Genomic DNA, 23,160 nt, shown 5'->3' with positions numbered 1-23,160 from the left:
CTACGATACTAAAATACCCGGGGCTCCTAGCTGTCCTCCTTTTTAAACTGCGCCCATAGAAGGACGCAGTTTACTGTAATATCATCTCCGACACCATAGCTGGCGTTGTCATTGGACCCTGCCCAATCAATTGGGACTGTACGCTGCAAGGTCTATTAAATGGAAGGCATTCCCACGCGTTTGTTTTCCAGCCCCATGGACAGCAGTGATAGTCATATTAACCGCAGAAGGATCAATAAGCTGTGGGTTCTCTACGTTTAGTGTGTGCAAAATAACTGGAAGACTAGCGGGACATTGTGTAGGGCAACGCCACTCACTGTACTCATATCTTCAAGCTGATCTTCCTCCCCAAGGAGGATCTTTCTGAGAACGCGCCGCATAATCTTTCCACTTCGGGTCTTGGGCAAATCAGGCACAATGTAGATCTTCTTGGGGCCCGCAAACGGCCCAATGCATTTTCTTACCTGCAGGATGAACTCGTCTCGCAGATCATCAAGCTCCCCGCTTTCGTTCCTAATAGATACGAAGGCATTGATGGCTTGACCTGTCATGTCGTCGGGGATGCCAATAGCTGCAGATTCAGCTACGGCCAGATGCTCAAGCAACGCAGCCTCGATTTCGGCTGTCGAGAGACGGTGGCCGCTCAGGTTAACGACATCATCAACGCGCCCTCGGATCCAGTAGAACCCATCGTGATCGCAAGTGGCCCGGTCACCGGTGAACTTTTTGTGCAGATTAGGCTCGGGTCTACAGAGCTTCGAAAGAGGAAAAAGAGAGAAAAAAAAAAAGAAAACAGACTTCCAAACAAGAACATATACTCAAAACACCATGCCTCATCCATCAACCGTCCCGCCACCACCCCCGGCTTTTTCCCTGCTAGGCCAAGCCGAACAAGACTGGGAGAAAGTTCGCGACCAAGTCGCCAGGGCCTGCAATGTGGACCAAGATGCCATCTCCGATGTCTACCCATGCACCCCGCTGCAGGAGGGATTGATGTCACTGGCCTCCAAAGACAAGGGAGATTACATCATGGAGGGAACAATGGAACTCGCCACGGACGTATGTATGGACAGGTTTCGCGCGGCGTGGGAGGCCATGGCGAAGGGACTCGAGGTGCTCCGGACGAGGATTGTTTATCATGGCAAGTTGGGGTTTTTACAGGCTGTCGTCAAGGAAAAGATAAAATGGATCACCAAAGAAACCATGGACGGCTATCAAAGGGCGGTCGAGGACGTCACCATGGACTTTGGACAGCTACTTGTTCTGTACGCACTGTTCGGCAGCGCCAGCAGTAGCAGTAACAGCAGCAGCAGCACTGAACGACGCCGGTTCACATGGACGGTCCACCATGCCGTCTGGGACGGATACTTTCTGCAGCGGATAACGGAGTCCCTCATTTCCGTGTACAGAAATGGTGCGGCCCCTTTCAAAGGCCAAAGCTACAGCATCTTCATCAAGAGCCTCATGGACCAGGATCGACAACAGGGAGGAAGTCAATGGGCCTCATATTTCGATGGGTACAACTCGGTTGGGCTCCCACAAAAGAGTCAAACATGTCCAGTAGCACAAAACACGCGACAAGCAGGAAAACCATTCGCCGTCCATCGCCTTTTCTACCCTCTCAAGACGAACCGCACCAAAAAGAAAAGGCCAATTACGGTTTTGATCAACGCGGCGTTTGCCCTTGCCGTGAGCGACCTGACCAACACCACGGACGTCGTGTTCGGAACGGTCGACGCCGGCAGGAAGAGGGGAACCGTGGCTTGGCACGACATGGGCGGACCGACGATGGACTCTGTCCCCGTGCGCATCAGCGTCCAACACGACAAAAAGGTGAGCGAGTTCTTGGACGCCATCCAGCAGGAGCATAAACAAAAGTGTCTATTCGGGCAGATCGGTCTGCAGGAGATCAAAAGGATCAACAGCACGACGCAAAAGGCGTGCGACTTTGGCACGCTGTTGGTGGTGCAGGGCCGCGAAAACTACTTGGTAGGGCACGAAAGCACCGGAGAGTGGGTGAAGGGCACCACGGAATGCATGCCGAGAACCTACCGGCTGAACCTGGAGGCCTTTTTGAAGGAGGACCACATCAAACTGGTAGCCAACACAAACGACGGCGTGATGAAGGAAGAAGAGGCGAGCCGGCTGCTGAAATTGCTCAGTAGTGCGATGCACCAGCTCCTCGCGGCGGAGGCCGCCGACGGCGACGAAAACACACAAAAAACACTAGCAGCGATGGATCTCTTGACAGACACGGACCGCAGGCGGCTGTGGGAATGGAATTCGAAGGTGTCGGCGGCGGTCGACCGGTGCATCCACGACCTGATCAAGGACCAGACCAAAGCAAGGCCCGAGGGCACGACCGCCGTGAGCGCTTGGGACGGTGAATTTAGCTACGGCGAGCTGGAGCGGTCGACCAACCGACTGGCATTGCACCTTATGCGGTTGGGCGTGCCGAAGGAATCTTTGGTGCCGCTCTGCTTTGACAGAGCACGCTGGGCGGTGGTGGCAATGATTGCCGTCCTCAGGGCCGGCGGTGCCTTTGTTCCCCTCGATCCGGCCCAGGCCGCCGATCGCAGGGAGGACATGATTCGGCAGATTGGTGCCCGCGTTGTTTTGGTGTCCGAGGGGGCCGTGGCTGCTGCTGCTGCTGCTGCTGCTGCTGCTGCTGCTGGCGCCGATGGTGGCAACCAACACCTGGACCGCATCATCGTCGCCGTTGGGCCAGCTGTAATGTCCAGCCTGGCAGGGGAGACGACGGGCAAGCCCCTGCAGCTACCAACAATCAGTCCATCATCGGCCGCCTATGTGATCTTCACCTCGGGAAGTACGGGAAAGCCCAAGGGCGTGGTGGTGCATCATCGGGCCGCCAGCACTAGTTGTTGGTACCACGGAGCTACCTTGGGCTTTTGTCTCAAGTCTCGCGTTTTGCAGTTTGCGTCATACGCCTTCGACGCCTCCATTATGGAAATATTTACAACTTTGATAGCTGGTGGTTGCGTCTGCATCCTCCCGGACAAGAATAAACTCGGAGATGTCGATGCGGCTATTAATGATACAGGGGCCAATTTGGCGTTTTGAACACCCACAGTCGCAAACATGCTCGATCCTGCTCGGGTGCGTTCCCTCGAAACCATTATTATGGGTTGGTGAAGCAGTTACGCGTAATGCCGTGGAACGATGGACGACGGGCCTCCGAAAAGTCTACAACGCCTACGGTCCAGCCGAATGTGCCATCGTCTGTGCGGGCAACCAGATCGACGGCCACGACGACCTGGATAAAAGCGGTTGCATCGGAAAGGCCACCGGGGCTGTTTTTTTGGCTGGTGAACCCCAGGGACGAAACCCGATTGGCCCCGATCGGAGCCGTCGGCGAGCTGCTCATCGAGGGCCCCACATTGGCACGTGGATATTTGAACGATCCCGTGCTGACGGCGGCATCCTTTATCGAGGATCCGCCCTGGCTGCTGCGTGGTGGTGGTGGTGGCGGCGGCGGCGGCGGCGGCGGGGGCGACGACCTGCTCGGCGGCCACCACCCGGGCCGCCGCGGGCGCATCTACAAGACCGGTGACCTGTCGCGCTACAACCAAGACGGCAGCCTGACATATGTGGGTCGCAAAGAAGACAACCAGGTCAAAATCCGTGGACAACGCGTCGAGTTGGGCGAGGTCGAGCACCACCTGCGGGCTTGGGTGCCAGGGATTCGCCAGGCTGCCGCCGCGGTCATCACGCCACAGGGCGAGGGAGCCAGCCACATGTTGGCAGCCTTTCTCGTCTTGAAAGAAGAGAATCGACGGGGGGGGGGGACGAAGAGGAGAAAGGCAACCTCGGGGCGGCAGCAGCAGCAACAGCAGTAGCAGGAGCAGCCCCCCAGGTAACGAGCATCCCACCGATGGTTCAAGACACCCTTGCCGAAAAGCTGCCCGCTTACATGGTGCCGGCAATTTTCTTTACCATCGCCGAGCTTCTGGTGACCACGTCGGGTAAGACGGACCGCGGCAAACTGGGCGAGTTTGGTGCCGAGTTCTCCGCTGCCGAGCTGGCCGAGCTCCGAAGCGACGTTGACGGCGGCGACAGCGGCGGGGGTGCGCGCAACGGCAACAAGAAGCCGAAGAAGCGCATGCCGGCGACCGGTGATGAGCGCACGCTCCAGCAGATTTGGGCTCGCATTCTAAACCTCGACCCTGCAAGCATCGGGGCCGAGGACAGCTTCTTCCGCCTCGGCGGGGATTCCGTCAGCGCCATGATGCTCGTCGCCGACGCCCGGCGCTCTGCCAACATGACGCTGTCTGTGGCCGACGTCTTTCGTAACCCGCAGTTGACGGCACTTGCTGCTGCTGCTGCTGCTGCCGCTGCCGCTGCCGCCGCCAGCCTCTCACCACCTGATCACGGAGCAGCGTCGTCGCCAGAGCACGTTGTCGTCGAACGTTTTGCTCTTTTATGCAGCAGCAGCGGCGGCTCGGCAGATGACGACGACGACGACGACGACGACGACGACATATCAACATGCCGTGCGCGCCTCGCTGCGGCGTGCGCGCCTCGTCGACTCAGACCTCATCGAGGACGCTTATCCTTGCACGCCGCTTCAGGAGGGTCTCTTGGCCCTCACCACCAAGTCGGTCGGGTCCTACGCCATACGCAGCGTCGTGGAGTTGCCACAAAACGTCGATGTGGACAGGTTCAAACGAGCCTGGGAGACGGCCGTGCGGCGGTTGCCCATTCTCCGAACGCGGATCGTCGAGCACGGCAGATCTGGTAAGCTTGTCCAGGTTGTTGTGAACGAACCAATTCAATGGGTGGTCGGGGCGCCAGCAAGGAGCTTTGAGCAGTACATGAAAGAGGACGCAGCAGCAGCCTCCCCGATGGGTCTTGGTCAGCCGCTTTCACGCTACGCTCTCGTGCGTGCCGGCGGCGGCGACCACGACGAGGTCGGACGTCTCGTCTACTTTGTCTGGACCCTACATCACGCGCTGTACGACGGCTGGTCGATACCTCTGGTGCTGGAGCAGGTGCAGGACGCTTATTATGCCCAAGAAGCCACCTTTCACCCCAGTCCTACCCCAGAGACCATGCCTTTCCAGGGTTTCATCAGATACTTGGCCGCCATGGAATTGCAGTCTTCTAGTCGGTATTGGGAGGCACAGCTGGCCGACAGTGAGGCGGCGCTGTTCCCTACATTGCCGTCGCCCTCGTATCAACCACGAGCGAACCAGCTCTTGCAAGCCAGCATCAAGGGCTTCTGCTGGCCGCAGCACATGGACGTTACGCCATCGACCCTTCTCCGAGCCGCCTGGGCCATCGTGGTCAGCCGCCAGACCGCGTCGGACGACGTTGTTTTCGGAGTGGTCAACAGCGGACGACAAGCACCGGTGCCGGGGATAGAACGGATGGTCGGGCCAACCATCGCCACGGTGCCCGTTCGAGTAAGGCTCCAAAGTGAAGAGTCGGTGGCCAACTTGCTATCCACAATGCAGCTGCAGGGCGTAGAAATGGTACCACACGAGCAGTTCGGATTGTCCAGGATATCTAAGCTCGGCCCCGGCGCAGAGCAGGCATGCCGATTTCAATCACTCTTGGTTGTGCAGCCTAAAGCAACAACAACAACAACAACAACAACAACAGCCAGCAAAGATTCTGGTTCTGATTCTCATTCTGTCCTGTTTTTCCCAGCTGTGAACCAAAGACTGCTGGGATCCGGGAATGAAAATATTGGACAGTTTGAAACATACGCCCTCACGCTTTTATGCCAGCTTGGTGAACAAAACATCGATGTTGATCTCGGTTTTGATGCTCGAGTGGTATCTCCAGCCACGGCCAATCTTTTAGCCCGACAGCTTGATCAAGTTTTCCGCCAATTGTGCCAGCCCGAGCTTTCCAACCTGGCCGTGGACCAAGTCGAAACCATAGATGAGCAAGACCTGCGGCAGATCTGGGCCTGGAACGCCGACGTGCCCGAAACGATCGAGGCCTGCGTGCACGACCTGTTTACCCAACGAGCTCGTCGGCAGCCCGACGCTCCGGCCGTGTGCGCCTGGGACGGTGAGCTGACCTACGGCCAACTGGACGCAATGTCGACGCGGCTGGCGCACCGTTTGGCCGGGCTCGGTGTCGGGCCCGGCACCATCGTGCCGCTGTGTTTCGAAAAGTCCATGTGGACGTCGGTGGCCATGCTCGGGGTGATGAAGGCTGGGGCGGCGTCGGTGGCCATGGACACGACGCAGCCCACGGCCCGGCTGCGATCCATCGTGGAGCAGACCCTCTCGCACAACCCCTCGTCGCGGCGGCGGTTGATCGTGTCGTCCATGGCGAATCGAGCATTTGCGGGTGAATTGATGAGCCAGGTGGCCGGCGACGACGTTCCTGTGGTGGTGGTCCCCGCCGAGGCGGATGTGGTGGCCAGACATGAGTATGACCAAAACGACAACAACAATCCGGCAGCACCGGTGTTCCCAAGGGCGTCCCGAGTCAAGAGGATCGCGTGACGAACCTTTCCAAAGCCATCAGGCAAACCGCAGCCAATTTCATATCAATCCCTCCCTCGGCCGTCCGGGTGTTGGATGATGCAGATTTCAAGCATATCAAAACCGTCGTTCTTGGTGGGGAGATGTTGGCAGCGAGCGACGTAAATGTCTTGTTGAAAAAGGCAGCAAACGCCATAAATGCTTACGGTCCTGCAGAATGCACCGTTAATTCCACCATCCAAAAGGTGGCGGTAGACACAACAAACTGCCCAGGTAATCCTGGCATCGGTTGTGGACACGGAGCAGTAACATGGGTTGCCCGACCGGACGGTAAAAGTTTGGTATCGATTGGTGAAATCGGGGAACTTTGGATCGAAGGCCCAGTGGTGGGTCAGGGGTACCTGGGCGATCCCCAAAAGACGGCAGCTTCATTCATCCAAGACCCAGCATGGCTCGTCCGAGGAGGACCTGATGGTTCGCCCGGCCGTCACAGCCGACTATATCGCACGGGAGACCTCGTCCGGTACGATGCCGACGGGGTGCTCCATTTCGTCGGGCGCAAAGACGACCAGGCCAAGATCCGAGGCCAGAGGTTCGAGCCTGGCGAGTTTGAGCACCATCTGAAGCAATGCATCATGGCCACTCACCCTGGCGTCGGTGTGGTTGTCGTAGTGGTTCAGCCGGACAAAAGACAGACCAAGGTGCCGGTGGCAATCCTGGCTTTGGAAATGTTGGTGGACGAAAACAGCACAGCAGCGTTGGCACAAATCATGACGGATGTTGACGCCAAACTCGCCGACCGGCTGCCGACGCACATGGTCCCGGGCGCATATATCCCCATAGAAAGCTTCCCACAAACCGCGACGGGCAAAAGACGGACCGGCGTGGCTTGCGCGACATGGTCGCGGCCGAGGATAGCTTCCTGCGCATCGGTGGCGACTCGATCGCGGCCATGCGGCTGGCTGGGCGGGCGCGCGAGCAGGGCCTGCTGCTGACGGTGACGGACGTTTTTCGATGTCCCCGGCTTCAGGATCAAGCACTTGTCATGCGTACGGCACACTCTGCCTATTTTTTACCGCCTCCATTTTCTCTAATTCCTGCCGCGTTGGCAGCTCCAACCCCGCCAACCATCGATCGCTTTCTTACCCGGCCTTCAGGACCAGAGGGCAACTCTTGTTGACCTGCTGCCCACAACAGACTTTCAGAGTGATTACCTACAGCATGATATTTCCATGCCCCTCGGCAGGTCTCATCATTTCTCTTTGCGCTTTCCCCCTTTTGTCGATCCACAACGCATCGTTGAGCTGTGGCAGCTCATGTGGCAGCAGTTTGATATACTCCGAGCCGTCTTTATCCAAAACGTTGGCAAAGGCGGCAACCATGATACCTTTTTGCAAGCCATCCTGGACGAAATCTCGCTTGATCTTTCTGTATGCCACGATGAGGATCCCGACGCATTCTCGCGTCGGTGGTGTGCAGAGGATTTCCAAGTATTACAACTCGGCCAGTCCTTCACCCGAGCCCTCTTGTGTTGCTCTTCAACCGGCGGCGGAAGCAGGCTCGTGTTGCGTCTCTCGCATGCACAGTTTGACGGGCTCGCTCTGGCGCAAATAGTCCGTCTGTTTGCGTCCGGCCTGCAGGGACAACAAATACAAAAGACACCACCACAAGCGCAGAAGGTCTCGTTTGCGGGCTATATAGGCCAGATGCAAACGCATCAGCGCACTTCTCTTCCATATTGGAAAGAATTGCTAAGGGGATCCGACATTACCCTGACCCCTACCTCTACTCATACAAACAGTATTGGCACCCGCAGCCGCACCACCCTTGGCAAACATGATCAGCTGCCAGCCGTTGAAATAATGGAAATGATTTACCCGCCAAAAATGAATAATAGCACCCCGGCGAGTGTCTTCATCGCCGCCTGTGCCCTCGCAATCTCAAAGGTCACTGGTGTTCGAGACGTTGTGTTTGGACTTGTCGTGTCGGGCCGATCCACATTGCCACATCTTTTGTCAAATGTTGTCGGACCATGCATCAAGTTGCAACATGATCCCAATCCGAGTCGACACCAGCGCGTTTGCGACGATCCACGACATGATTGCCTTTATCCAGGACCAAATGGTATCGAGCATGAAGTTCGAGTTGTGCCAATTTTCTGACATCAAAGCTTGCATGGATTGGGACCCGTCGCTCAACTTTGGCTTCGAGGTTCAATTCCAAAACATCAATCAAAACCCCGGGTTTTCCTTGAATGGTGAACGCGTCCAACTGAGCGAGCTAAGCTTGGGCTCGCGTAACGAGCCATTCGATGGCAGGCAACTTATTCACACCATGGGAACGCCAAAAGAAGCATCGTTAGAGCTGAAGATCACGGGGCGACCTCGTGATAAAGATGTGACTGCTTTGTTGATGGAACATATACACAAAGCAATTTCTGCCGAGGCAGAAAGTCGAGGTAGCGGTCGGGACACCAATGATACAAACGGCCGTGGGCGATTTTCTCTGGCATAGATTAGGTCGAAAGCTTTGCTGATGAAAGCGCAAGGGCAGGCATGACTTACACGTACGAGCATACGACATCAGCAGTATCTGGTAGCCGATCATGGTTGCGTCCGAGGTACTCGCTGTCATTCTGTATATTAAACCAGACCCGACCAAGGGGCCGTAGCGAGTGACAAGGAATCCCGGTAAAACGATTAACATAACGATAGATGGCAATAACGGTAGAAGTTCGATACCATTTTGCGTCATAGAATGGTTGTGAATTGTTTAGTAATAAATAGGGATATATTAATTGTGGGAAAAGGTCACCAGTGAAAAGGGCCGAGATTTGATTATTATCTGATTAGGACAAGCACGTACATATATTAATATCAAGTACAAGAAACGGTTAAAGATGCCAACCGAGCAGATACACCACACAAAGCGGCGCCTCTGGTCCAGGTTAACGGCAGGTTCAAAAATGTTCATCCGCCAGCAGTACCCCAGCGAGCCACATATTTACACCATTTAAACCCAGCCGATCCTTGGGATCAGGTAACCCACAATTAACGCTTTAAGCGGCGTTGATTTTATTTCCATATCACATTCCCATTTTTGGACGACGCACCTGACGTGGCCGCGGGTTTTTGGCAGCGCACCCGTTTTCCTTTCCGCCGAAAAGGCTAGGCTTGTGTCCCGGCCTGATCTGGACGGCGTTTGACGTCTCGTTGAGGATAAGCAATTGGAATTGCCCCCAGGTTCGGGCGCTACCCGCATTAAAACTGGCGGGCACTTTCCTGGCCGCTCCGTCCAGCACTACAAGAAAAGCATGTTTGTGGCCCACAGCCTGCATGTGACTTGCTCCTAGGTAGGTGTAAAAACCTGTCTGCTCCCATTTACAAGTGGGAATGCTCTTTATTTTAAGTTATTCTATTTTCCATCTTCCCTCCAACACTGTTTTAGCTGCTGGAATCCACCCGCACATTATGCTAAGTGCACCATCTGCAACTGCTGCCATCCCCCCTATTTCGAGCGCGGTGAATCAAGTGTTGCGCGTTTCGTTGGCGCATGGAAATTGGATTTTACCGCTCTCCAATCCGGCTCACCTACCGTATTATCCTCATCGGCCTTTACAAGTCGAGCTTAGGTTCTATTGGCATTATCGAGGTTATCGCGTTGCACCCCGTCGACATTATTATCAAGTGGTCAATTATTCAACAAGACTCGCAGACACGCAATTCCTCGCACGCATACCTCAACTCGGTCATTTTTTCAGAAGCACGCCGCTAACCCCGTCCGCCGCAGTCTCTGGGCCTTGTTTCCCGGGCTGGGTTATGCGGCCGCTCGGATCTTGCGCCTCATTTAACGTTTCGGCGTCTTTGTGTGTCGCTTGAATCCGTATTTAAGGGCAGAATTTGGGTGTTGAAAGATCAGGTACACGAATGATAAGCAGCATACTCCGACAGGAAGGGCCTACTGTTTTTTTCAAGGGTTTAATACCAAAGCATTTAACAACGGGTGCGAAGTTCACGTTTGGCGTTTATTTCGTTCAGATATTAGGTACCGCTATGGCAAAAGTTTTATAAATTAAAAGCCCACGAAGTGCCCACTGCCCGATGCACGAGGCCACTGAGACGAACCTATTCCGCCAGGAAGAAATTTGTGGCGAACTAAAATTGGGGGAGGGAGGTATTTTGAAAGCGTTTAAACAATAAACATAAGGAATCGATAAATCTGATGTAATAAATTAGGCAGCGTTAACACCCAGTCTGTGTTGCTGGATTGTGAAAGCGGTATTATTTGGGGGTTCTAATTCGTGGACTTCTGACGAAATTATTATCAGTTTTCCTTTGGGGATCTTACCCAGAAGGCGGTTTCTGCAATTCAGTAGACCTATAACGGGTTTTTTTTCGGTAGAGGCATACTTAATTCGACATCCGGTTTGGAATACCAGCTTCCGGAAAATAATGAATAAATCGAATTCATTTAAAGCCCCAAGTTATATTTTTTTTCTTTTGTTATAAAAGTTTTGTACGCCGTTACAAAAGCCAAGGGTTTTGCTGTTAGGGGGCTGGCCTTAGGACGTTGGAGCCGGTGGTGCACCAGTTTAACCACGTGCATGTAACAATTCCACACTATATAACAGAAACGCATTTTTCATACGTAAAACGTATTTTAGATAGTTATTATTGTCCAATAGGGTTCATCTCGTTAATTTCAAGTTTAAAGTATTATAATTATTATCCAAATAAAATTCATTTAATAAACGGAATTTATTACAGGTTAATCTACAACCTAGGGGGCACGCCTTATCATCAGAGCCCAACGAGGTATTCGTAGGGGCAGGTACTGCAGGATTTTTTAATTTATCGACCTATTTGTTATATCGTCGGGCAAACTGTGACAAAAACACTGTTCCAAAATGCTAAATAGTAACTTGGCATTTTCAGCGATATTATTATATATAATGATTTTTAATAAACTGTTTTGGAGTCAAGACGAGGGATATTTTCAATTGATTTAATTATTTAAAACATCATGTGCCTGGTAAGGTATATGGAGCGTTCGGTCCACGCTGCGAATGCAAGGAGGTTTAGTTCGAACACTGAGACTGAACGTTTTTCACGTTTCGTAACAATTCACGTCCCCTTATTGCGCATAATCTAAGTTATAACCTTTAGCGCATATTTTAGAAACATGTCTGACTTCCTGTTGAAGCCTCCCGAACTGGTATTCGTCAGCAGAAAAGCCTGAGAGCCATATACGAAGCTAGCGAAGTGCCTTCAGGTCATTGTTCGTCTGTGCCACCGTATTCCTTCTATCAGACCACCCAGGCGTCCGTTTGATCTCACCCAGCGCAGTCCCCGGTGGTGGAGAACTGTCAAAGTCGATAACTACCAGTACATCATTCTCTGTAATCGCAACATTTGCTGGGTTCATATTATGGCGCACAATGCCGTGAGCGTGCAGACGCCGTACGCCCGCCTTGATTCCGGTGAGATATTGCTCGGCGACCAGCTGCCTCGCGACTGCGAGATCTTTCGTTATTAAGAACTCAGACTTGTTCAGGAAGCGCGAGTTAAGCCTGTTTGCAAGCGTTTGCAGATATCTGGTAAAACAAAGGCCCGCGGCAAGCCCTTCAAACACCAAACATCCCTGGAGTCGCCACGTTCGGGTGCGTGTGCCGTTTCAGGGTTTCGCAAACCTCGAGCTCCCGGGAGACAAAGGATACCATGTTCACGCTCCCGGTCTCCATCAGATTGGGCCGCTTTATGTAAAAGTCTCCAGGCCCTGGAAGCATAATGGCTGTTTCGGGTGGTAATGGGCAGTACGAAGCTTTGTGGACGGGGATAATCTCGTCAATCATTCCCTGCTAATATCGGCAAAAGCCGTCTGCTGCAGGAATTTGGCGATAAATGAGTCACCCTTGTCGGTGAAAAGAACATTACTGTGTAAGAATGAAATCTTTCCACCCACAAAGGAATATGAGTCGGTAGTCATTAAAATTCTCATAGTTTTGTGGGGGATTTGTGGGGGAAAATGCAGTTTTGGTAAACAAAGGATCGGTTAGGGCCATGTTGTGGCTTGGGCAAATTACATGACTTTATTAGACAAACGCTGTTTGTTTTTAGTTAAACGATGTTTATGGTTATTAAATACCCTGTGTGGATATTAACTGTGTAAAGCTTTGCGAACCGTTACCCAGACTGTGTTAGGAAAAGGAAGCCTTATAATATGGTACGTACCTAAGGTAGTTAAAGGAGGTAGGGAGGCAGTTGATTTAAGTGTTCTATCACTGGTAAAATCTGCTGTGGTTTCTGGCTGGTGAGCCAACGACTGAGCTTTAGCACTGTTACAAAGCTGCTCATCCAACAAACCTAAAGCAAGCGGGAAAACAATAACAAACATTGAAATAACAAAAGCCACAGCTTGATCCTAGCTGTATGAGGTTACGGGCTAATTTTTATTATAGATTTTTGAAAGTTTGGGGCGGGAAGATTGTCAGATTATCCCCAAGATATACAGCGTTTCAGTGATGTTAAATGGAGCCCAAAGTTCAATGTTTGAATCAAACGGTTTATTGCTTGCCAATCAATTTAATAGTGCGCATTCTTATAGATTAGTCGAAGTTCCTGGAAAGTCGCATACAAGGATATATATATATATATATATGCAACGTGAAAAAACACACATTTCTATCTTATAGGAGCCCATTTTTACCTCTCCCAACCTTTACTCACCACAAACCGAGAGCTTGGAAACGAAGCTCGACGATAACCAGAAAGCGCAATAGACGGGATTAAATGCGGAGATAAAATAAACGGAATTTACCAGTCAGATTATTATCATCAGAGCTGCTTCTTGCGTCTACTAAGCGCACGTACGAACGCCTCCAATTAAATAAATAAAAAATAGGATAAACAATAGGGAGGAATCGGCGATGATCGGACGTCCGTTGGGATTACAATAGTAAACGTAATCATGTTGAATGAGGGCGATGCCACTTGTATAAAAGTAGTAAACCAACCGGGTGCCCCGTCGATCTTGATTTGTTCGTTCCCAGTATTATAGTACGATTAAGCACGCAGCGGGAAAAAATCAAGCGCAGTTATGTTTTCCACAACAGTCACCCCGCTCGCTTTTCCGGAGGCTTGTGCTCTCAATTATGGGATCACAGTTGCAAAAGTAAATATTGAACTTATTGCGGGGAAGCAATTGGGCGTTTTGACTAGCGATGGAACGGAATAGCCAAGATTATTTGGCAGATTACCTGTCACATCGGTAACCTCTTCGGTATGTCCAATAACCTCAAACCGGCCCGCCATATCCGCCATTTAATTGATATCGGGCGCAGATATTAATTTTGACGTGATTTGCGATGCTCTCTTCACCCACCAGCTTCTCGTTTTCAAGAATTAAGGCCACGTTTCGCCAAGGCCCGGTACGGGCTAACGCGGCGTTTCGACCCCGCTGCAGTTTCGTACGGCCACGTCCAAAACCTAGACAGCGCGCGGACTATCCTTCATCCCGACTTCGAGATTATACCGCACCAGCCACAGGTCAAGGACATTGGCAACGGCCGGGTTGCCGAGTACGAGGGCCTGCACGACAGCCGCACCATCGGACGTTTCCACGCCACCCACGTTTCGCCAGATAGCGACCACGAATTTACGCGCTTTTACCGCTGGCACATTGAAGCATCGCTGTGCGGCTTTGCGCCCCCGACCGTAATCACACTCCTCGCAGTGAGGTTGCCGGGCGGACGACGCCAGGTCTGCCGCTACGACAATGGTTCCAACGACCAGCTCAAAGCGCCGTTCGGAAATACCGCCTTTGTTAGCGGCGAGGGCATTTATAACGACCTGTCCAAGGCGCACAAACATTTCGTGCGCACTACTAGGATGGAATATGCCCCGCATCCATACAATTAAATGTCGCCGGCCAAGTCGCGGCCTGACGGCCTGGGTTTTGAGTTCCGGGGGCTGAAGCTGCCTTTTAACGACCTGCCGCCCGTGGAGCAAGATAAGATCCAAATTCTTCCTATGTTCTGGCGCAGCCCGTGACCGGAAATCTGGAGCTCCAGGTCCATCCTTTTGCGGTGTATAAGTTCCATTTAGCCCATGGTATCGTGCTGGACGACCTCGCCAAGGTTCGCGAGGTTGGACATCGCCTCCAGCGACCTGAGATCGCACCAAGGACCGTTTATGCCCACAATTGGGGGAAGGTGATTGTGAGCTTTTTAATAAGAAAGGTTTTTGACATTCCGTAGTGGGGGCCTTTGCCGAGGATGAAGTGACGCTGTTTCGACAGTGCAACATTGCCGCGATTCATTTCCCCACAGGACTTATTCACCACTGATTGATAACCTCGTTTTGGCCAAAAGTCGAATATGTGTGAAAATCCGAATTTTGTGATTTGTTTTAATTAAATAAAGGATTCTTTCCAGGAACAAAAAGGGAATTTACGAAAAAGAAAGTTGATACCAGTTGTTACTGGCCACCACCCTGCGAATTGCTTTGAAATATAAGTTCAATGGGCGCTATTTGACGTTATTAAGTCCAGTACCCATATGCTAAAGATAGACAGTAATCAATTTTTGCAAATAAATTATTCCTAGGTATATAGGACTGCGTATACCGGGCGGGAAATGCCACAGCATAGCTAAGCCCCCCTAAGATTTGGCAAGTTCACCATAGTTTATGGAATAAGCCAAAAGTGAGGCCGTTGAGGGGGTTAAGTTGTACAAATTCCCGTTTATACATCCACTCAATGGTTACGGCGATTGCCTGTACGCAGAAGAAAGATTATGCTTAGACTGCAGTAAGCTATTGCTTAACATAACGTGTTTTCATGTAAAAAGTGTAAAAAGAACGAGATAAAAAGGTAAAATAGCAATATTATCCCCAATAAGGCTAAGGACAGTTGCAGTCTATAAGAAAAATCGCTATAATGTATAGTATTCCGTTGATTTAATCCTAGCCAACCCAATAATGGGTCGATTTTGGTATTTCAGATAAGGTCCGATTCTAACAACCCCATTTGCCGTGAAAGAAAACGTGCATTTACATTTATTAGGATATATATATATATATATATATATATATATATATATATATATAATAGAAAAAGAAAAGGAAAAAGCGTAATAGCCTGTCATTCACTTTTACCCCAGATCCATCACATTTTAATTTGATAACAGTCGCTGGTTTCAAGATGCAACCCTTTCCGCGCCCTGTTTGAGATGTATACGACGTATAGTGGACGGCCCCGGGTTGCCCAGGAATGGCTGTGGATGGTCACCCGCAGCAAATATAACGCGGTTTTAGCTAAAAGAAATCGACAAAGGTGAAAGCGGGGAGGGAAATAGCATGTGGTCAGCAAATAAACGGCGCTATGGACTCTGTTTGCATAAGAGAAGGACATCGCAACTACAGCCTCCAGCAGTACCTCTTGCCCTTTCTGAAAAAGTTATACAATTAGTATACCAATTTATTTTAATATCTATGTTTTGAAAACTTGGTTATGTTAATATTTTGGGAATTGTTCGCAAAAATCAGTAGGGTTAGTTTGGCAATAAATTTTACCACTGCCACCCGCGCAGTATTTTGCGTCATTAAATCGTGTGGCACAAACTCTATTATTCATTTATAACACTCTTTTATGCTCATATGGTGCTTTTTTCCGTCCATAGCCAAGAAATGTGTTATATAAAAGCTAAAATTGCGTTTCCCGCAAGCGGTCCAGCCAAGCCAGGTGTGAGGGCTTTTCGGGTCGGCAAAATGCTGGGGGTCTGGTTGTTGAAAGGCATCTATTCGGATTCCCAAAACTACAGGAGCAACCAGTTTGATAAATGCCAGCAGCGATGTATACGTTTTATTTGTTATTTATTTATTTATTCGATGCAGGGTGACTAATAGAATTAGCCCGTGCTAGCCGTTATAAAATAATGCAGGGTAGCTAATATAATTAGCCCTGCGCTAGCCATGTTCACAAACGTTGGATGACCCGGTTTTTGGTTCGTTATCCAATCCTTAAAGCCCAAAAACCCCGTCGAATAAAAAACGTTCGGGTTAATGGGGCTATTACGGAAATAATTAAATTTTGGTAATTTCATATTTTTAACCCTATTATTAACGATATTAGACCGGATAATCGGTGGAATATAGACGAAATTAGGATAATAAGACGTAAAAAATTTAACGGCCTAATATTAGGTTTTAATAAAATCTGGCCGTTATAGCGAAAAAACCCGGAACGCGGGGTTGGACGAATATAATCGAATATATATCGGTTACGGGCGTTACCCTCCCTCCCTTCGTTATATTTAAAGGAAAAGACGTATAATAATAATAATTTTCAACGGATTTAAATTTTTTTAATAATTGGTGATATTATATAACCGAAGACGGGTAGACAAATAGTAAAACGGTTATCGAATAGTTAAGAAAAGTGTTTATTGCGTATACCCAACTTTTAACCCTTAAAAACGGTTAATAACTTTCGACGGTTGTAAATTATATATCATAAACGAATTTATATTTCTTTATTTGCAAAATAATTTTTAATTTTTATATTTACCTTTTTATTCGTTATACGTTTTCCAACCACTAGATTGATTGGTTTTTGGGCCGTTCAAAAAGGTTTATCGACGGTAATCTGGACTTATTAACCAATTTTCCTGTTTAATAATTGTTAAAAAACGAAATTTTCTTTTTTGCTATAATACAACCAAATCGAAAACATTCAAAGCAAAAAATATCTAATTTAAATGGCAAACAACGGGTTTATAACCAATAAATTTTATTAAACTATTTTTCAACCATATTTTATTAAACAAATAGCAATTTAACGTTATAAAAAATAAAAATAACGGTTTATAAAAGGATAAAATACCGGAATATCTAACCCAAAAAAATAACGACCGGTTTTTATTTATTTGGGAAACCTTTAAAACGACCCAAAATATTCGACTTTGATTGCAAAAACTTTCACAATCCAATAAAACCAACGCTATTTCACGTTTTTATTTATAAAAGTCCAAAAAAACTTCGAAACTAAAAATAAACTTTCGATTAACGCGCCGCAAAAAATCAGTTTATTGGAAGTACAACTGGAGGCAATACGGCCGGCGAAAAAAAAGGTAATTCCGGATGTAAACGAGTTTTAAATTAATAAATAAAATATTATTAGATTGCAGGAAAATAATATATAAAATTTGGAACTTTTAACCAATAGAAAAAAGGTTAATAAACCGGAACAGCCTAAAAACGATTGTATTTTTGTACGTTGATAATTTTATATTTAAATTAGTTTATAAAAGTAGGTATTTAGTTGTTAGATTTTTAGGTGTGGCCAGCAGGGGGGTGGCTATCAGGGGGTACCCAGCGTTATATACACACATATACATATACACATATATATATGTACATATATGCATATATTACCCCGCACGTGCGGAAGATGAGAAATCCTATAATTCAAAAATTTAAATAAGATAAAAACTAAAACTGTTAACTTGTAATAGAGCGCTACTACCTTGTTAGACTAAAACACGATTGGTATTGCAGTTATTTGAAATATATAAATATAAAGTAAAAGGCTTGACAATTATATTAGTTTTGATATTCAACATTCAATCCACCTGCTTTCACAATCTTCGTTCAATTAGGTATTGCGGTGTTTGGGAAGCCGCGTTGTTAAAATATTATTATAAACAAACAAAATAGCCAGATTGTCCTTAATTTAAATTAAACACATTTCAAGTTACCCCACAGGTATTTACAAAGCCACGAATTGAACCACGGCTCAATTGTGGACAGTGGGAATTAGGGATAAGCACTGAAACCAAATTAACGCCGCAATCGCCGAGTGTAATATAATGAAAATTAGGTCTGATACGGGTCAAAGCTTATGTTATTTGCTTAAACTTCCTTAGTAAAAATGCGTCGGTTGCAGGCGTTAAGTTCCTATTTCACCATTTTTATAAGTCCCCAGTCGCGGCATATTCTTTCTTGTTATTATTCGTTGTAATGTTCGGCGTTAGGGGTCTTTTTCCAATATGGTGTCAATTAAACTTCCACATTTTAAAGATTATAAATATAAGCATCTCTCCCCCAATCTTGCGAGTAAGTTGTTAAACTTTGTTAAATTATAAAAACCCGGTATTTTCCGGCTTATTCCCAGTTTATTAGCGGTACATTTTTAATAACCATTAGAATAATAATACCATTAATACTGTTAATTTAATTAATTCCTTTTTGCTACTTCGCCCACTTGGTGAGTCACACGAAAGAGTGTATACTAATTATTTTATTAACAAAACAATTTCTATTAAACTTATCCGCTCTGAAAAATTGTTAAAAGTCCGGTATTAATGGATATGTGAATCCCCGTACATCATCAAGTGGGCTCCGGGTGAACGCCGAACAGGTATCGCTAATAAGGTTTCGATTAATTGCACCTTTCCCGCTTTTTCCGGGTACATAATTAAGCTGCAAAGTTTGTCGGAACCGATAGTTTGGTATAATTGCAAGTATTTCGCGGCTGCCAATTCCGCCCTAACTTTATTTGGACGGCCCGTCCGGCGATTTGACAAAAAGTTTCAAAAAGTTTAAAGTAACACTAACCCGTTTTCATAAAAGAATCTTATATTCAATTTTATGTTCCGCTTTGTTAGCGGCTATCTACTTATTTCAAAGTGCTTTCCGGTTTTTCTGTTTATTTCGCGTCGGAGCCAAAGGTGTAAGTTCCGTCTCTGTAAACGTGCATTAACTTGCCATTGGCAGGTTTGACAGTAATATGCTCTTCTTGGTCCCTGCTGCTGGTACCTGCACCGTGGGGCGGATAAATAATAGTGCCCCCAACTTGGCGTGCGTCCCTCAATGCATCTTTTGCAGCTCGATACCAAGTTTCTTGGTCTTGTTCGGGGATAGTACCATAACCGCTTTTCCCAGTTTCATCGTTCAGCCAGACGCGACGCGCACCAGGTCCACGTGGAAGGATCTTGTAACCGTCACCGCTTTCGATTCCAGCAATTTCGCGGATTGCTATGTTGCTACCAGAGGGAAGTGTCGCTGGGGCGGCTGAGACGGTAGCGACCAGGGCGAAAATGGCCGAAACTGAGCAAGTAGAGAAACGCATTTTGTAATGGCTATGTAAGAGCTTGAGGTCTTTTGGGTTTAGTTGAATGAATGAGCTTGAGGCTTATGAGGCTTAGTTGAATGGATGAGCTTGAGGTTTTCGAGGTTTAGTTGACTGAATGCTGAGTATTTTCCAGTAGTAAGGCGTTGTTTGAGGGAAACATCTTTTTGGGAAAAACGAGGAATACATGGGATTATTTATAGTTTTGAAAGGCAAGATAAAAGCGTGACGACGTATATATTGACCTATTCTTTCATTTTTTCATACTGTAAACAATGTAGTTAAGCTAATTTTAATTTGGTGTTTACTTGAACTGCCTGAGAGTTCCCACAAATAAGTTTAATTTGTTATGCGCATTATACAGCGTTTAATCTACAGTGGCACCGGTAGGATTCTCTATCGTATTATACAACTTTTAATCTACGGTGGCACTGGTAGGATTCTCCATCCCTCAGCAGTGATGCGAAATTTGCAACCATGTGGGACTCTGGTTTTTTTTTTTTTCTTTTTTTTGCTCCGGTGTTTGAACCAGTTTTGATTATGTAAAGAGACTAAAAGGGTACGCTTTGTTGCTCCGTTGTGGTAATATACTAAATCATAAATCGTTGGAATACTTGCACAAAAGTACGCGAAATATCTGTGGGCTGGATGGATCAAAATTTATTATCGAAAGCACTGTAGCAGGGAGTTTCCTTGTTGGCCGGTCCCGTAGTGCCGAAGCGGGCTTAGTTTCAGATTTGCATGAGTTGATTTGATAAGTTTAATGAACTAACCATATATCTTATATCATTGATTCTGATCGCCAAAGCTTTCCGCATAATGCTTAAATTTAAAAATTCTATATTATTAGTTTAACTCCACTTCAATTGCCCTGAAAATCACCCTCTGGGCTTCAGCGATTAGTTTCTTTTGCCGCATTGTACCCTTTGACGCTTTAAACTGTTTTCTTGATTCAAATCAAGCTTTAAATTAACCATTTGCTAACAAACCCCGCCCCCTTTATAATACATAGTGAATATACGCTCGATATTAGATACTTATATTAAAGCGCATTCAACAATTATGCAGGCTGTCGCGTCGTTCCGCAGCCAACCAATGTGGTTGGTTGGCTTATTCAGAAAGATTAATTAGGAAAGCAGGATTTTATAGAGAGGGGCAAAACTCGGACAATGCCGTCAATACAAAAAATGGGGAATGCAAAGCAGAGGCAAACATCTGGCACGGCATGTGGCGCAACATGTTTTACGATTTTTTTTTTTTCGAATAGCGACTACTGTAGTGTCTGCAGAGTTCCCAGAGTAAAAATTGAATTTCCGAACAAACAACGCGGCCTGGTAACACCATCATCCATAACAGCCCGCCGACTAAGACCTGACCAGCGTAAGACCGTAGGTAGAAAGAATCCTGTTCAGTGGCTGGAAGTAAGTGGTGCCGCCGGAAGCGCAGTTACCCGAGCCTCCCGAGGTCACGCCCTGGCCCTGGGCGCCCGAGTAAAAGGAACCGCCCGAGTCGCCGGGCTCAGCACACACGCTGGTGCGGGTAAGGCCGGTGACGCTTCCCTGGGCGTAGTTGACTGTAGCGCCGAGGGCGCCGACGGTACCGCAGTAAACGCCCGTGGTGGAGCCGGAGCGGCAGATGCTAGACCCGACGCCGGCGGCGGTGCTGCCCGAGACGGGGAGGTTGCCCCGGCCGTAGCCGTTAATGGTGCCGGTGAGGGTGTGTCCGCTCACGGTGCGGATGAAGGCCATGTCGGCGCTGCCTGGGAAGACCTTGCCGGCGAAGGAGCCGAGCGAGGCGCCCGTGCTGGTCTGGACCGAAGTGCCCACATTGCCGCAGTGGCCGGCCGACACGAAGCCCGTCGTGACCGAGAAGCCGACGGAGCAGCGGCTAGAGCCGATGCGGTAGGCGTCGCCGCCTCGAATAGTCACAAAGGTGGACGGCATCTCCTCGACGGTGCGCACCTCGAACTCGGACGGGGCGAGTCCGACCTGGGTGGCCAGCGACTCGGCGTGGGCGACGCTGTCGGCAAGCGCCTCCAGGACGACCTTGTTGGCAGTAACATCCACGTAGTACGAAGCAATGCCCGAGGCGGCCGAGCTCGCCCGGAGGGTCTCGGGCTGGTCGGCGTTCAGCTTGTCGAGGGCCTCCTTGGCCTGCTCGAGCTTGGAGAGGCTGCTGGACACGATGGCCGGCTTGGCGCCGGCAGCAGTCACCTGGGCCGCGAGGCTCTCATCGGTGATGCCGACGTTGAGGGTGGCGCCGTTGTCCGAGATCCAAGCACCGGCGAACGAGTTGCCGGTCGAGGTGCGCAGCTGCTCGATGATGTCGACCGCCGCGTGCTCAAAGGCAACGCGAGCAGTGGCAGCCTCAGCGTCCAGTCCAAGGTCACGCTTCATGGCAGCCAGGATCTTGGGGTGGAGGCTGGTCGAGGCCTCAGTCGGTGCACCGTAGACGACGGGCAGGACGACTGCCAGGAAGGCAAGGTATTTGGAGAGCTCCATGTCTGGCTTTTGAGGTCAGAAAGCGAGAAGAGGCGGTTGTATCGTTCTGAGTAGAAGATGGGAGAGGGAGCGCGAGCCTGTGATGGTTGCTGCTGACTGTGAAATGATGGAGGTGGATGAGAATGAGCGACCCTTATTTATATTCGACATCATGGACAGGCATCACGCTCACGATGCTGCCATCCAGGACATAACTACACCTCGTCCCAGACGTCGTCAGATTTCACCTTCCTAATACGCCTTAATGAGCCTTGGGGGTCAAAGAGTTACTGCCTTCCTCAAAAGGCATTTCAGAAACATCTATGTATAACAGAGCACTCGCTCTGCTTGTGTGCTTGGCAAACACTGCAGGGCGGCATCTACTTCATGGGCTCCTTCGCGGCGGTATGTCCCCTTGGGGAAAACTGACAGCGAGATGCATACAGCTTGACAGGTTGTCGGCAGTTAACTCTAGCGATTGCAATGCTGGACAGATTTATGTTAGGGAGCGGGCCGAAAGTAGATTAGGAAAGGATCGACCAAGATGTGTTGCTCTATATAGAAGGTCGAATAACGATTTAGCAAAGTCACCATTTTCGGCATTCGATTTCTCCGCCTATTGGTATACTGCCCATTTCTGCCAAGTAATGATAAACTAACTGGCAGCTATTTAGCGAGCCGCACCTACTATTCTGAAGGCCAATCAAAAGGGCTCACCCCTGAGGTATCAACTGGTACGATCTAAGAGGAGGACTGCGGCAGTCGATATGGTAAGCGCTGCAACCCTGCTATCTCTTGGCACACTACATGCCGTTTAATTCCCCCCTCAACCAGTGTTTAGGTGACAGGTCCCTGGAGGCCTATTGTGCCAAGGAGCACTATCTCGCCAATACCTTTTTTTTTTTTTTTTGTCGCAACTGTGCAGCTTGCCGCGGGGTAATGTGCAACCACAAGCAACATTTATACATGCTTATGTAGAGGCCTATTGGGCGAACTATAGATAAGACCTGCCAGGTGCTTCGGCTTGAATGTTGGATGAGCAACGAGGAGCTTCCTTTCCTGGCTTCGCGCCCGTATGTAGGCCCGTTTCAAAA

At 49.0% G+C, this 23,160-nt stretch overlaps 4 protein-coding genes across 4 annotated transcripts; 2 read left to right on the top strand and 2 right to left on the bottom strand.

Moving 5' to 3' along the window:
* Window positions 1-828: 828 nt before the first annotated feature.
* PpBr36_09137 (uncharacterized protein) lies at window positions 829-3,081 on the top strand (the record flags this gene model as incomplete). The annotated part of the gene is made up of 1 exon (XM_029896259.1): window positions 829-3,081. One exon carries the CDS (start codon window positions 829-831, stop codon window positions 3,079-3,081), a length of 2,253 nt encoding a protein of 750 aa, XP_029747038.1.
* An 18-nt stretch (window positions 3,082-3,099) lies between these two features.
* PpBr36_09135 (uncharacterized protein) lies at window positions 3,100-14,377 on the top strand (the record flags this gene model as incomplete). The annotated part of the gene is made up of 8 exons (XM_029896257.1): window positions 3,100-3,117; window positions 3,159-3,773; window positions 3,965-4,511; window positions 4,552-5,423; window positions 5,865-6,368; window positions 6,455-7,191; window positions 7,305-7,510; window positions 13,923-14,377. The coding sequence occupies 8 exons, from the start codon at window positions 3,100-3,102 to the stop codon at window positions 14,375-14,377; spliced, it is 3,954 nt and encodes a 1,317-aa protein (XP_029747036.1).
* Window positions 11,715-12,246, bottom strand: PpBr36_09136 (uncharacterized protein; the record flags this gene model as incomplete). Its single annotated transcript, XM_029896258.1, has 2 exons — window positions 11,715-12,030; window positions 12,098-12,246. 2 exons carry the CDS (start codon window positions 12,244-12,246, stop codon window positions 11,715-11,717), a joined length of 465 nt encoding a protein of 154 aa, XP_029747039.1.
* Window positions 14,378-20,950: 6,573 nt separating the features above from the next.
* PpBr36_09134 (uncharacterized protein) lies at window positions 20,951-22,087 on the bottom strand (the record flags this gene model as incomplete). The annotated part of the gene is made up of 1 exon (XM_029896256.1): window positions 20,951-22,087. The coding sequence occupies one exon, from the start codon at window positions 22,085-22,087 to the stop codon at window positions 20,951-20,953; it is 1,137 nt and encodes a 378-aa protein (XP_029747037.1).
* Window positions 22,088-23,160: the final 1,073 nt, after the last annotated feature.

The sequence above is a fragment of the Pyricularia pennisetigena genome, chromosome 5 (assembly GCF_004337985.1).
Source record: "Pyricularia pennisetigena strain Br36 chromosome 5, whole genome shotgun sequence".
In the NCBI taxonomy this organism is placed as follows: Eukaryota; Fungi; Ascomycota; class Sordariomycetes; order Magnaporthales; family Pyriculariaceae; genus Pyricularia; species Pyricularia pennisetigena.
The sequence above is the reverse complement of the archived record's forward strand: the minus strand, read 5'-3'. Positions and strand labels throughout refer to the sequence as shown.